Genomic DNA, 16,155 nt, shown 5'->3' on the forward strand with positions numbered 1-16,155 from the left:
CCAGCTCTATCAGCACCAGATCACACCTACCAAACCCAGCTCTACTAGCACCAGGCCACACCCAACACCTCCTGTACTACCAGCTCTACCAGCACTAGGCCACAGCCACCACCTCCTCCTCTACTACCAGGTCTACCAGCACCAAACCACACCCACCAACCCCTCCTCTGCTACCAGCACCAAGCCACACCCACCACCTCCTTCTCTACTACCAGCTCTATCAGCACCAGATCACACCTACCAAACCCAGCTCTACTAGCACCAGGCCACACCCAACACCTCCTGTACTACCAGCTCTACCAGCACTAGGCCACAGCCACCACCTCCTCCTCTACTACCAGCTCTACCAGCATCAAACCACACCCGCTAACCCCTCCTCTGCTACCAGCACCAGGCCACACCCACCACCAGCTCTACCAGCACCAGGCCACACCCACCACCTCCTCCTCTACTACGGGCTCTACCAGCACCAGGCCACACCCACCACCTCCTCCTCTACTACCAGCTCTACCAGCACCAGGCCACACCCACCACCTCCTCCTCTACCACCAGCTCTACTAGCACCAGGCCACACCCAACACCTCCTGTACTACCAGCTCTACCAGCACTAGGCCACAGCCACCACCTCCTCCTCTACTACCAGCTCTACCAGCACCAAACTACACTCACCAACCCCTCCTCTGCTACCAGCACCAGGCCTCACCCACCTCCTCCTCCTCTACTACCAGCACCAGGCCACACCCACCACCTCCTCCTCTACTACTAGCTCTACCAGCACTAGGCCACAGCCACCACCTCCTCCTCTACTACCAGCTCTACCAGCACCAAACTACACCCACCAACCCCTCCTCTGCTACCAGCACCAGGCCTCACCCACCTTCTCCTCCTCTACTACCAGCACCAGGCCACCCCCACCACCCCCTCCTCTACTACCAGCTCTACCAGCACCAGGCCACACCCACCACCCCCTCCTCTACTACCAGCTCTACCAGCACCAGGCCACACCCATCACTTCCTTCTCTACTACCAGCACCAGAGCACAACCACCCCGTCCTCTACTACCAGCTCTACCAGCAACAGGCCACACCCATCACATTCTCCTCTACTACCAGCACCAGGCCACACCCACCACCTCCTCCTCTACTACCAGCTCTACCAGCACCAGGCCACACCCACCACCTCCTCCTCTACTACCACTACCAGGCCAAACCGATTACTTCCTCCTCTACTACCAGCTCTACCAGCACCAGGCCACACCAACCTCCTCCTCCTCTGATTCCAGCTCTACCAGCACTAGGTCAAATCTGCCACCTCCTTTTCTAGTACCAGCACCATGCCACACCCACCACTACTACTATCTTAACCAGCACCAGGCCACTCCCACCACCTCCTCCTCTACTACCACTTTACCAGCACCAGGCCACACCCATTACCTCCTGCTCTACTACCAGCTCTACCAACACCAGGCCACACCTCCACCTACCAGCACAAGGCCGCACCCACCATCTTCTCCTCTACTACTAGCTCTATCAGCACCAGGCCAGGCCACACCCACCATCTCCTCCTTTACTACCAACTCTTCCAGCACCAGGCCACACCCACCACCTCCTTCTCTACTACCAGCTCTACCAGCACCAGAGCACAACCACTCCATCCTCTACTACCAGCTCCACCAGCACCAGGCCACACCCAACACCAACTGTGCTACCATCGCTTGCAGCACCAGGCCACACCCACTACCTCCTCTACTACCAGCTCTATCAACACCACATCACACCCACCAACCCCTCCTCTACTACCAGCTTTGCCAGCACCAGGCCACACCCACAAACTCCTCCTTTACTACCAGCTCTACCAGCACCAAACCACACCCACCAACCCCTCCTCTGCTACCAGCACCAGGCCACACCCATCACCTCCTCTACGACCAGCTCTATCAGCACCACTTCAAACCCACCAACCCCTCCTCTACTTCCAGCTGTACTAGCAGCAGGCCACACCCATCACCTCCTCCTCTACTACCAGCTTTACCAGCACCAGGCCACACCCACAAACTCCTCTACTACCAGCACCAAACCACAATCACCAACCCCTCCTCTGCTACCAGCACCAGACCACACCCACCACCTCCTCCTCTACTACCAGCTCTACTAGCACCAGATCACAACAACCACCTTCTCCTTTACTACCAGCACAGGCCACACCCACCACCTCCTGTACTACCAGCTCTACCAGCACCAGGCCACAACCGCCCCCTCCTCTACTACCAGCACCAGGCCACACACCTCCTCCTCTAATACCAGCTCTACCAGCACCAGGCCACACCTACCACCTCCTCCTCTACTACCAGCTTTACCAGCACAAGGCCACACCCACCACCTCCTCCTCTACTACCAGCACCAGGCCACACCCACAAACTCCTCCTCTACTACCAGCTCTACCAGCAACAGATCACAACCACCAACCCCTCAGCTACTACCAGCTCTACTACCAGCACCAGGCCACAGCCACCACCTCCTACTCTACTACCAACTCTACCAGCACCAGACCACACCCACCACCTTCTCCTTTACTACCAGCACGAGGCCACAGCTGCCCCCTCCTCTACTACCAGCACCAGGCCACACACCTCCTCCTCTACTACTACTAGCTCTACCAGCACAAGCCCACACCCACCACCTCCTCCTCTACTACCAGCACAAGGCCACACCCACCACCTTCCCCTTTACTACCAGCACCAGGCCACACCCACCACCTCCTGTACTACCAACACCAGGCCACACCCATTACCTCCTCTACTACTAGCTCTTCCAGCAGCACACCCACCACCTCCTCCTCTTCTACCAGCACCAAGCCACACCCACCACATCCTCCTCTACTACTAGTATCAGGCCACACCTACCACCCCCTCCTCTACTACCAGCTCTACCAGCACCAGGCCACACCCACCACCTCCTCCTCTACTACCAGCTCTACCAGCACCAGGTCACACCCACCACCTCCTCCTCTACTACCACTACCAGGCCAAACCCATTACTTCCTCCTCTTCTACCATCTCTACCAGCACCAGGCCACACCAACCTCCTCCTCTTCTGATTCCAGCTCTACCAGCACTAGGCCAAATCTGCCACCTCCTTTTCTAGTACCAGCACCATGCCACACCCACCACTACTACTATCTTAACCAGCACCAGGCCACTCCCACCACCTCCTCCTCTACTACCACTTTACCAGCACCAGGCCACACCCATTACCTCCTGCTCTACTACCAGCTCTACCAGCACCACGCCACACCACCACCTCCACCGACCAGCACAAGGCCGCACCCACCATCTTCTCCTCTACTACTAGCTCTATCAGCACCAGGCCAGGCCACACCCACCATCTCCTCCTTTACTACCAGCTCTACCAGCACCAGGCCACACCCACCACCTCCTTCTCTACTACCAGCACCAGAGCACAACCACTACATCCTCTACTACCAGATTCACCAGCAACAGGCCACACCCATCACATTCTCCTCTACTACCAGCTCTACCAGCACCAGGCCACACCCAACACCAACTGTGCTACCATCGCTAGCAGCACCAGGCCACACCCACTACCTCCTCTTCTACTACCAGCTCTATCAACACCACGTCACACCCACCAACCCTTCCTCTACTACCAGCTTTGCCAGCACCAGGCCACACCCACAAACTCCTCCTTTACTACCAGCTCTACCAGCACTAAACCACACCCACCAACCCCTCCTCTGCTACCAGCACCAGGCCACACCCATCACCTCTTCTATTACCAGCACCAGGCCACACCCACCATCTCCTCCTTTACTACCAGCTCTATCAGCACCACTTCAAACCCACCAACCCCTCCTCTACTTCCAGCTCTACTAGCAGCAGGCCACACCCATCACCTCCTCCTCTACTACCAGCTTTACCAGCACCAGGCCACACCCGCAAACTCCTCTACTACCAGCACCAAACCACAATCACCAACCCCTCCTCTACTACCAGCACCAGGCCACACCCACCACCTCCTCCTCTACTACCAGCTCTACCAGCACCAGATCACAACCACCACCTTCTCCTTTACTACCAGCACAGGCCACACCCACCACCTCCTGTACTACCAGCTCTACCAGCACCAGGCCACAACCGCCCCCTCCTCTACTACCAGCACCAGGCCACACACCTCCTCCTCTAATACCAGCTCTACCAGCACCAGGCCACACCCACCACCTCCTCTACTTCCAGTTCTACTAGCAGCAGGCCACACCCATCACCACCTCCTCTACTACCAGCTTTACCAGCACCAGGCTACACCCACAAACTCCTCCTCTACTACCAGCTCTACCAGCACCAGATCACAACCACCAACCCCTCAGCTACTACCAGCTCCATACCTCCCAACTTTTTGAAATGAGAAAGCGGGACACTTAAGCCACACCCCTGACACACCCCCAACCACACCCCCTGACACACCCCTAGTTCTTCCTTGCGTACCGGGCATCTCTTGTCTTCTCCGCTTCCTGCTTCCTGTGACGTCACAGGAAGTAGATGGAAGCAAGAGATGGAGATGCCCGGTACGCGAGGAAGATGGTAAGACTGCCCGCTCCTCTGCGCTGTTATCTCTGCATACAGGGGGACACTGGGGGGCACATTCGAAGGGAGGGAGGGAGAAGCTTATCCCAGACCCGCATCCTGCACACAGAAGCCGCGGCTGGCGCAGCGATCCTTTTTTCCCTCCGCTGCCTGCCGGGACACAAGGGGGGGGGGGTATCCCGGGACAGCGGGACCCTTCCCCTAACCCGTGACCGTCCCGGCGAAAACGGGACGGTTGGGGCCCCTGCAGCTCTACTACCAGCACCAGGCCACAGCCACCACCTCCTACTCTACTACCAACTCTACCAGCACCAGACCACACCCACCACCTTCTCCTTTACTACCAGCACCAGGCCACAACCGCCCCTCCTCTACTACCAGCACCAGGCCACACACCTCCTCCTCCTCCTCTAATACCAGCTTTACCAGCACCAGGCCACACCCACCACCTCCTCCACTACTACTAGCTCTACCAGCACAAGCCCACCCACCACCTCCTTTACTACCAGCGCCAGGCCACACCCACCACCTCCTGTACTACCAACACCAGGCCACACCCATTACCTCCTCTACTACTAGCTCTTCCAGCAGCACGCCACACTCACCACCTCCTCCTCTTCTACCAGCACCAAGCTACACCCACCACCTGCTCCTCTACTACCAGCTCCACCAGCACCAGGCCACACCCACCACATTCTCCTCTACTACCAGCTCTACCAGCACCAGGCCACACCCACCACCCCTTCTTCTACTACCAGCTCTACCAGCCCCAGGCCACACTTACCACCTCCTCCTCTACTTCCAGCTCTACCAACACCAGGCCACACGCATCACCTCCTCCTCTTCTACCAGCACCAGGCCACACCCACCATCTCCTTCTCTTCTACCAGCTGTACCAGTACTAGATCACACCCACCAACCTTCTACCTCCAGCACCAGCCCACACCCACCACCTCTTCCTCTACTACCAGCTCTACCACCACCAGGCCACACCTACCACCCCCTCTATTACCAGCACCAGATCATACCCACCAACCCCTCCTTTTCTACCAGCACCAGGCCACACCCATCACCTCCTCCTCTATTACCAGCTTACCAGCACCAAGCCAAACCCACCACCTCCTCCTCTACTACTAGCTCTACTAGCACCAGGCCACACCCCCCAACACCTCCTCCTCTACTACCAGCACCAGGCAATACCCACCACCTCCTCCTCTACGACCAGCTCTACTAGTACCAGGCCACACCCACCACGCCCTGTACCACCAGTTTTACCAGCACCAGGCCACACCCACCACCTCCTCCTCTACTACCAGCACCAGGACACACCCACCACCTCCTCTACTACCAGCACCAGGCCACACCCACCACCTCCTCCTCTACTACCAGCTCTACTAGCACCAGGCCATACATCTCCTGCTATTGGCCCAGGCAGGGGGATCTTATGGATGCCTGGATAAATCTACTGTGATCATCTGAGACACCTGAATCACTGGGCCATATCAACTGACAATGGCTTAAATGAATGGCACATGATTATCTGGGTTCCTTTGTTGTGGGCGGTGGTAATGGTGAGGCATGTCTGGGCAGTGGTGACCCCATACAGTTTTGGGGGAATGGGCTTGGCATCTGCCCACAATTGGCCCAGAATGCCATTCAAGTTCTTTCTTGCCCGGCATCCAGTGATCTGTCTGCAGTCCCTTCAGTGCTGCTGCTGGTGTGGTCACAGGGAATCAACCACGTCTGTCACCAGATAATGGCAATCACCTCACTTTCTTTTCAAAAATGAATGAGAGGTGGGTTAGTAACTACCAGCCTGCCACTAGTGATGTCACAGACTGATGCCAGAAATATGCCAATTCATGCTGCTTCCGTTACCCCAGACACTGGCTGCCAACACAATAATACAAAAGATCAGAGCAAAGAAACCAAAACAATAATGGCTCCCATGGAGAAACAGGAATGATAACAAAAAGAAGAAAACAAAGCTTCCATGTTCAGCTCACAGAATACTAATAACACCTCATAGGTAGCCTATTATATTCCAAATTTATTGAGGGAACATATTCCAAAACGTAAAACCAATTAAAACATTAAAATCATTTCTTCTTTTCCATGCCAACAACTAGCATTAAACAACCTCGCGCTCCCACCACCCAAGGGACAGATTCACCACCAAATTAGTGCCCCCTCAGTGGTAAATCTGTACCTTGGGTGGTGGGAGCAGGACGATGTTTGGTGCCAAGAGACCACCAAATTGTAGGGTGGTACCGGATCATTGATGACTTGTTCCTCTTATACGTATGTACATATATGCAACCTACCAGTGAGGTCAGGAGTACTGTTGTTAGGAACCTGCCTGATGCGCACTGTTCTGCTGGAGATCAAGCCGAGGCCTCTACTTCCGGGTCTCACCAGTCATTCCCTGTTGTTGATGCGCCTGCTGTGAATCGATGCACGCATATTGCTGGATGGCTGTTGTGCTCCTCTTGCCTGCATTACCACCTTAGACGGCGGCAGAGATAGTGTAGCTGGCTCTGTCTTTGTTGTTGTTGTGTCAGCTGACACTCCAGTCAGCTGACAGGCTTGCAGCACTGTATGTGTGTGTCAGCTGATCTCTCCTGTCAGCTGACAGATAGGAATGTTGCTGGTCTGTGATTGGTTCTGAATGCATGTGGCCGGCCACTGATTGGATGCTTAGTGTATTTAAACCTGCTGAGTGCGCTCTGTCATTGCCTGTGATAGTGTTAGCTGTGGCTAGTTGCTGGGTGCTCTCTGATATAATTATTGATACTCTGGATTTGACCTAGGCCTGTTATCGACCATTCTTGCTTCTGACCTCCCTTGTCTGCCACCTGCATTGACCTTTGGATTGCCTAGTGACCTGACTGTGCCTTACCCCTTGTGCCGCCCTGTGTATGACCTGGGCTGTTACTGGACTTCCTTTCCATCTCCTGTTTAGCTTTGGGGAGTTATTTGTCTAAGTTCATTTCTTATACTTTGCACCTACCATGCCTGGGTGTAAACAAAGTTGGACAGATGTTATTCCTCACCTCCCGTTCAAGCGGGGACGCACCACATAGAGTGAAGAAGGTGGAGTTAGATTGGGGCATAGCAGCTGAGCTGTGGACAGATAAGTTACCAAGCCTGACAACTGTCAATCAAAGAATATTCAAAATCAGAGACTAGATCAATTGTAAGACATCTGTAATTATCATGTTGGAATAGCCCATGCGGGAAACAATATGTTGGGCAAACGAGAAATCAGTGAATGGCTTGCTTATAAAAACGTGTATCGACAGTGAATCTAGCAGAAAAGGGACTTGGAACAAGGAAAGTCAGTCACAACAATAGCAGCACATGCATTGTTTACACATAAGAGTTCCCTGAAAGGTGGTTTACACCACATCAGGCAGGATATTGGAGGAGGAGACATTACCAGCAAACTACTCACAGCTGAAGGGAAAGGGATCCATGGGGTACAAAGTAGGAGTCCATTGGGACTTAATGAGGAATACAGCTTTATGTGCATCCTTCCCAGATAAGCAGAGATTGCCTAAGATGGTTTTGTTGTGATCTGGTGACAAATTTACATTTCCAGCATCACATTCTTAGCTTTGTGTAACATTGTTCTTGTCTTCTCATTCCTTCTGCTTGTTCATACCTATTCACAGATTCATGACTGGGATATACGTGTGCATGTGTGTGTATGCATGTGTATGTATGCTTGTGTATGCATGCGTGTGTATAGCATTTAAATGGCAGCTCTCGTCTTCACTTTCCTTCTGCTTGTTCATACCTATTTACTGGGACTGGGATATAAGTGCGCTTTTGTATGTATGCAATTGTTTGTATGTATGTATGTATGTGTGTGTGTGTATGGCATCCAAATGGCAGCTCTCCGTCTCCAGCTTGGGGAATAATAATAATAATAGTTAAAACAACAATTATTGGCTCCTCCAATGAACTTCGCCTGACTGCTCCATGCATCACTCAATACCATGCATGCCTGCAAGACTTCTCAAGAGCTGCTCCAACACTATGGAACTCCATACCTCCCACCAGTAGGGTTTCCCCCTCTTGCAACATCTTCAAGAAGGCCCTCAAAACTCACCTTTTCACTCCCCCTTCCCCCTCATTGGAGCTCTAAGCCCCACAGCTGAACTCTGGTCCCCTACCTTTCGTGTCCCTACCTCTCCCTCTAGATTGTAAGCCTATGGGCAGGGTCGTCCTCCTTATGTCTCCTACCTGATCGCACACCTCCATTACTGTACACACATCCTTTGGATCTCAGTGAACTCGACTTGCTTAATCTCCATGCTCCCATCCAGTGACTATGGCTATCATTCATAAAAGCAGTGCGATAAAAAAAATCTGGGATGGAAAATTCCGCATTCGGTATTTTAGACTTGTGTGTGCTAATGCATAAACATTTTCACAGCTGCAGTAGAAATGTGGTATTTTCCCAAACTGAGCTGTCGGTATGAGGAATGTAAGCTGTCAGCGTTAAAGCGGCTGGCTGATTTGTTACATTTCTGTACCGCAGAGACAGCAATAAAAGGGGCATCCCCAACCCAATTTCCCTTTAGATGTGCATGTATGGTTAAACTGCCTCTCCTTGCCCTGAATCTGCTTTGTATCTGTCTATTAGTCTTTATAAACAATATAACTACTACAGCTTAGAACAAGTTTACACATGCAGGCTTTCTAATGTGAAATTACATCTGAAACAGGTACCCAAGAGGTTAAAAACTTCAGGGGAAGCCTTGTTTGTTCAGATCACTCTGCTGCTGGCTTTTTACACAGTCCACCTCTCTTATCACACTGTTATCAGTGTTATCACCTACTCACAGCAGGTGGTATTCGCAGTGTCAATACCAGCCCGCTCTAATCTTTATGAATTGACATTTAATTACCTTTTACGACATGTGCTGGAGGTGTTCACCTCACAAGGCGGTAATTCATCTCCCTGCTCGGTAATTGTAGCTTTTCATGCGGAAACAGCTTTTATGAATAGACATTTTGCTAAGTGCTCGGGAAAGTCTGCTGTTTTCAGCATTACCGCATGCAGTAATGCTTTATGAATGACAGCCTAAGCATTACCTTGCACTCATACTGTGCTACGTGATCTGGTTTGCTTGCATCCTGTATTGTCCTATTGCATACCTCCCAACATTTGAAGATGTGAAAGAGGGACACTTAAGCCACGCCCCTTGTGCGGCCTTAAGCCACACCCCTGCTTTTGCAAGAGAGTTTGCGGGGGAGGGTGCCAGTGGGTGGGAGAGGGTGACACTGGGTGGAAAGGAGGGTGCCAGTGGGTGGGGGTGGAAAGTGCCAGTGGGAAGGAGGAGGGTGTGAATGGAGAGGAGGCGGGTGCGAGTGGGCAGAGAGGAGAGTGCCAGTGGGCAGAGAGGAGGGTGACACTCAGAGGCAGGGAGGGTGACGCTCAGGGGGCAGGGACTGGGTGCCTGGGACAGGGACTGGGTGCCTGGGGAAGGGTGCAGGGTGCCTGGAGCAGGGTGACTGGGACAGGGGGCAGGGTGTCTGGGGAAGGGTGCAGGGTGCCTAGGGCAGGGGCCAGGGGTAGGGTGCCTGGGGAAGGGTGCAGGGGCCAGGGGTAGGGTGCCTGGAGCAGGTTGCAGGGACTGGGTGCCTGGGGCAGGGACTGGGTGCCTGGGGCAGGGACTGGGTGCCTGGGGCAGGGACTGGGTGCCTGGGGAAGGGTGTAGAGGCCAGGGTGCCTGGGTAAGGGTGCAGGGTTCGTGGGGAAGGGTGCAGGGTGCCTGGGAAAGGGTGCAGGGGGCAGGGTGCCTGGGGATGGGTGCAGGGTGCCTGGGAAAGGGTACAGGGTGCCTGGGGATGGGTGCAGGGTGCCTGGTGAAGGGACAGGGACTGGGTGCCTGGGTAAGGGTACAGGGTGCCAGGTGCAGGTGCCTGGGTGCAGGGACAGGGACTGGGTGCCTGGGACACGGTGCCTGGGAAGGGGGCAGGGGCCAAGGTGCACTGACACCTGGGGAGGAGGGTGGTAGGGGGGAATGCCCGTGGGTGCGGAGGAGGGTGCCACTTTAGGTTGGGGGGGGGGGGGAAGGTTGGCTGGGCAGAAATGAGGTGTAAAACTGATCGAGGCTCCAGCCGCGGTAATGAGGGATGCCGCGGGAGCTTCACTGCTTCCTCCCTCCCTTCCTCTCTCTGAATCCCCCTCCTATGTATGTCTGTGTCCCCCCTCCCTGTAGGCAGAGTGAGCGCAGCGGAGCGGGCAGTCGGGTCCTCTTACCGCTGATGCACGCGCACTGTCTCTGGCATCGGACCTCCATGTGCTTCCTGTGACGTCATAGTAAACAGGAAGCACATGGAGGTCCGATGCCAGAGACAGTGCGCGTGCATCAGCGGTAAGGGGACCCGACTGCCCGCTCCGCTGCGCTCACTCTGCCTACAGGGAGGGGGGACACAGACATACATAGGGGGGGTATTCAGAGAGAGGGAGGGAGGAAGTAGTGAAGCTCCCGCGGCTGGAGCCTCGATCAGTTTTACACCTCATTTCTGCCCAGCTGGCCGGGATTCAAGAGGGGGGGCCCGGGACAGCGGGAGGGCCCCCCCCCGGGACAGCGGGAGGGCCCCCCCCCCAAATCGGGAGAATTCCGACCAATCCGGGACGGTTGGGGGCTATGCCTATTACTTTATGTCGACCCTAATTATTGTCTGAAACCTTAACTAATGTCCAGTGCTGTGTAATATTTTGGCGCTTTATAAATGCAATAAATAAATAAACAGAAACTGCAGTTAGTTTATTTAACACTAGATGGCGATCGTACACACAGGAAGTGATGTACCACAGCAGGAAGAGAAGTTGTAGGAAATGGAGAAAACACTCGGCTGGAAGAGGTAATTGTGTGATTGTTGTTATATATTAGGCAGAGCAGAGGTCAGGGTGGACATACTTGTTATATATTGGGCAGAGCAGAGGTCGGGGTGGACATACTTGTCATATATTGGGCAGAGCAGAGGTCGGGGAGGACATACTTGTTATATATTGGGCAGAGCAGAGGTCGGGGTGGACATAGTTGTTATATATTGGGCAGAGCAGAGGTCGGGGTGGACATACTTGTTTATATTGGGCGGAGCAGAGCTCGGGGTGGACATACTTGTTATATATTGGGCAGAGCAGAGCTGGGGGTGGACATACTTGTTATATATTGGGCAGAGCAGAGGTCGGGGTGGACATACTTGTTATATATTGGGCAGAGCAGAGGTCGGGGTGGGCATACTTGTTATATATTGGGCAGAGCAGAGGTCGGGGTGGACATAGTTGTTATATATTGGGCAGAGCAGAGGTCGGGGTGGACATAGTTGTTATATATTGGGCAGAGCAGAGGTCGGGGTGGACATAGTTGTTATATATTGGGCAGAGCAGAGGTCGGGGTGGACATACTTGTTATGTGTTGGGCAGGGCAGAGGTCGGGGAGGACATACTTGTTATATATTGGGCAGAGCAGAGGTCAGGGTGGGCATACTTGTTATATATTGGGCAGAGCAGAGGTCGGGGTGGACATACTTGTTTATATTGGGCTGAACAGAGCTCGGGGTGGACATACTTGTTATATATTGGGCAGAGCAGAGCTGGGGGTGGACATACTTGTTATATATTGGGCAGAGCAGAGGTCAGGGTGGACATATTTGTTATATATTGGGCAGGGCAGAGGTCGGGGTGGACATACTTGTTATATATTGGGCAGAGCAGAGGTCGGGGTGGATATTCTTGTTATATATTGGGCAGAGCAGAGGTCGGGGTGGACATACTTGTTATATATTGAGCAGAGCAGAGGTCGGGGTGGACATAATTGTTATATATTGGGCAGAGCAGAGGTTGGGGTGCACATTCTTGTTATATATTGGACAGAGCAGAGGTTGGGGTGGACATAATTGTTATATATTGAGCAGAGCAGAGTTCGGGGTGGACATACTTCTTATATATTGGGCAGAGCAGAAGTCGGGGTGGACATACTTGTTATGTATTGGGCAGAGCAGAGGTCGGGGTGGACACACTTGTTATTTATTGGGCAGGGCAGAGGTCGGGGTGGACATACTTGTTATATATTGGGCAGAGCAGAGGTGGGTGGACACACTTGTTATTTATTGGGCAGAGCAGAGGTCGGGGTGGATATAATTATATATTGTGCAGGGCAGAGGTCGGGGTGGACATACTTGTTATATATTGGGCAGAGCAGAGGTCGGGGTGGACATACTTGTTATATATTGGGCAGAGCAGAGGTCGGGGTGGACATACTTGTTATATATTGGGCAGAGCAGAGGTCGGGGTGGACATACTTGTTATATATTGGGCAGAGCAGAGGTCGGGGTGGACATACTTGTTATATATTGGGCAGAGCAGAGGTTGGGGTGGTCATACTTGTTATATATTGGGCAGAGCAGAGGTCGGGGTGGACATACTTGTTATATATTGGGCAGAGCAGAGGTCGGGGTGGACATACTTGTTATATATTGGGCAGAGCAGAGGTCGGGGTGGACATACTTGTTATATATTGGGCAGAGCAGAGGTCGGGGTGGACATACTTGTTATATATTGGGCAGAGCAGAGGTTGGGGTGGTCATACTTGTTATATATTGGGCAGAGCAGAGGTCGGGGTAGACATACTTGTTATATATTGGGCAGAGCAGAGGTCGGGGTGGACATACTTGTTATATATTGGGCAGAGCAGAGGTCGGGGTGGTCATACTTGTTATATATTGGGCAGAGCAGAGGTCGTGGTGGACATACTTGTTATATATTGGGCAGAGCAGAGGTCGGGGCATACATACTTGTTATATATTGGGCAGAGCAGAGCTCGGGGTGGACACACTTGTTATATATTGGGCAGAGCAGAGCTCGGGGTGGACACACTTGTTATATATTGGGCAGAGCAGAGGTCGGGGTGGTCATACTTGTTATATATTGGGCAGAACAGAGGTCGGGGTAGACATACTTGTTATATATTGGGCAGAGCAGAGGACGGGATGGATATACTTGTTATATATTGGGCACAGCAGAGGTTGGGGTGGACATACGTGTTATATATTGGGCAGAGCAGAGGTCGGGGTGCACATTCTTGTTATATATTGGGCAGAGCAGAGGTCGGGTGGACATACTTGTTATATATTGGGCAGAGTAGAGGTCGGGGTGGACATACTTGTTATATATTGGGCAGAGCAGAAGTCGGGGTGGACATACTTGTTATATATTGGGCAGAGCAGAGGTCGGGGTGGACATACTTGTTATATATTGGGCAGAGCAGAGGTTGGGGTGGTCATACTTGTTATATATTGGGCAGAGCAGAGGTCGGGGTAGACATACTTGTTATATATTGGGCAGAGCAGAGGTCGGGGTGGACATACTTGTTATATATTGGGCAGAGCAGAGGTCGGGGTGGATATACTTGTTATATATTGGGCACAGCAGAGGTTGGGGTGGACATACTTGTTATATATTGGGCAGAGCAGAGGTCAGGGTGGACATACTTGTTATATATTGGGCAGGGCAGAGGTCGGGTGGACATACTTGTTATATATTGGGCAGAGCAGAGGTCCGGGTAGACATACATGTTATATATTGGGCAGAGCAGGGGTCGGGGTGCACATTCTTGTTATATATTGGACAGAGCAGAGGTCGGGGTGGACATACTTGTTATATATTGGGCAGAGCAGAGGTAGTGGTGGACATACTTGTTATATATCAGGCAGAGCAGAGGACGGGGTGGACATACTTGTTATATATTGGGTAGGGCAGAGGTCGGGTGGACATACTTGTTATATATTGGGCAGAGCAGAGGTCGGAGTGGACATACTTGTTATATATTGGGCAGAGCAGAGGTCGGGGTGCACATTCTTGTTATATATTGGACAGAGCAGAGGTCAGGGTGGACATACTTGTTATATATTGGGCAGGGCAGAGGTCGGGTAGACATACTTGTTATATATTGGACAGAGCAGAGGTCGGGGTGCACATTCTTGTTATATATTGGACAGAGCAGAGGTCAGGGTGGACATACTTGTTATATATTGGGCAGGGCAGAGGTCGGGTGGACATACTTGTTATATATTGGGCAGAGCAGAGGTCAGAGTGGACATACTTGTTATATATTGGGTAGAGCAGAGGTCGGGGTGCACATTCTTGTTATATATTGGACAGAGCAGAGGTCAGGGTGGACATACTTGTTATATATTGGGCAGAACAGAGGTCGGGGTAGACATACTTGTTATATATTGGGCAGAGCAGAGGTTGGGGTGGACATACTTGTTATATATTGGGCAGAGCAGAGGTCGGGGTGGATATACTTGTTATATATTGGGCACAGCAGAGGTTGGGGTGGACATACTTGTTATATATTGGGCAGAGCAGAGGTCAGGGTGGACATACTTGTTATATATTGGGCAGGGCAGAGGTCGGGTGGACATACTTGTTATATATTGGGCAGAACAGAGGACGGGATGGATATACTTGTTATATATTGGGCACAGCAGAGGTTGGGGTGGACATACTTGTTATATATTGGGCAGAGCAGAGGTCGGGGTGGATATACTTGTTATATATTGGGCACAGCAGAGGTTGGGGTGGACATACTTGTTATATATTGGGCAGAGCAGAGGTCAGGGTGGACATACTTGTTATATATTGGGCAGGGCAGAGGTCGGGTGGACATACTTGTTATATATTGGGCAGAGCAGAGGTCGGGGTGCACATTCTTGTTATATATTGGACAGAGCAGAGATCGGGGTGGACATACTTGTTATATATTGGGCAGAGCAGAGGTAGTGGTGGACATACTTGTTATATATCAGGCAGAGCAGAGGACGGGGTGGACATACTTGTTATATATTGGGTAGGGCAGAGGTCGGGTGGACATACTTGTTATATATTGGGCAGAGCAGAGGTCGGAGTGGACATACTTGTTATATATTGGGCAGAGCAGAGGTCGGGGTGCACATTCTTGTTATATATTGGACAGAGCAGAGGTCAGGGTGGACATACTTGTTATATATTGGGTAGGGCAGAGGTCGGGTAGACATACTTGTTATATATTGGACAGAGCAGAGGTCGGGGTGCACATTCTTGTTATATATTGGACAGAGCAGAGGTCAGGGTGGACATACTTGTTATATATTGGGCAGGGCAGAGGTCGGGTGGACATACTTGTTATATATTGGGCAGAGCAGAGGTCAGAGTGGACATACTTGTTATATATTGGGTAGAGCAGAGGTCGGGGTGCACATTCTTGTTATATATTGGACAGAGCAGAGGTCAGGGTGGACATACTTGTTATATATTGGGCAGGGCAGAGGTCGGGTGGACATACTTGTTATATATTGGGCAGAGCAGAGGTCAGAGTGGACATACTTGTTATATATTGGGTAGAGCAGAGGTCGGGGTGGACATACTTGTTATATATTGGGCAGAGCAGAGGTCGGGGTAGACATACTTGTATATTGGGCAGAGCAGAGGTCGGGGTGCACATTCTTGTTATATATTGGGCAGAGCAGAGGTCGGCGTAGACATACTTGTA

At 52.2% G+C, this 16,155-nt stretch overlaps 1 protein-coding gene across 1 annotated transcript in view; it reads left to right on the plus strand.

Moving 5' to 3' along the window:
* Positions 1-16,155, plus strand: part of LOC137537172 (uncharacterized) — an 87,624-nt gene that overhangs the window by 59,111 nt on the left and 12,358 nt on the right. Inside the window, 2 exon segments of the mRNA XM_068259291.1 lie at positions 1,113-2,216; positions 11,419-11,482. Of these exon segments, the coding sequence (XP_068115392.1) occupies positions 1,113-2,216; positions 11,419-11,482 (1,168 nt within the window).

Source organism: Hyperolius riggenbachi, chromosome 10, assembly GCF_040937935.1.
Source record: "Hyperolius riggenbachi isolate aHypRig1 chromosome 10, aHypRig1.pri, whole genome shotgun sequence".
NCBI classification, from domain to species: Eukaryota; Metazoa; Chordata; class Amphibia; order Anura; family Hyperoliidae; genus Hyperolius; species Hyperolius riggenbachi.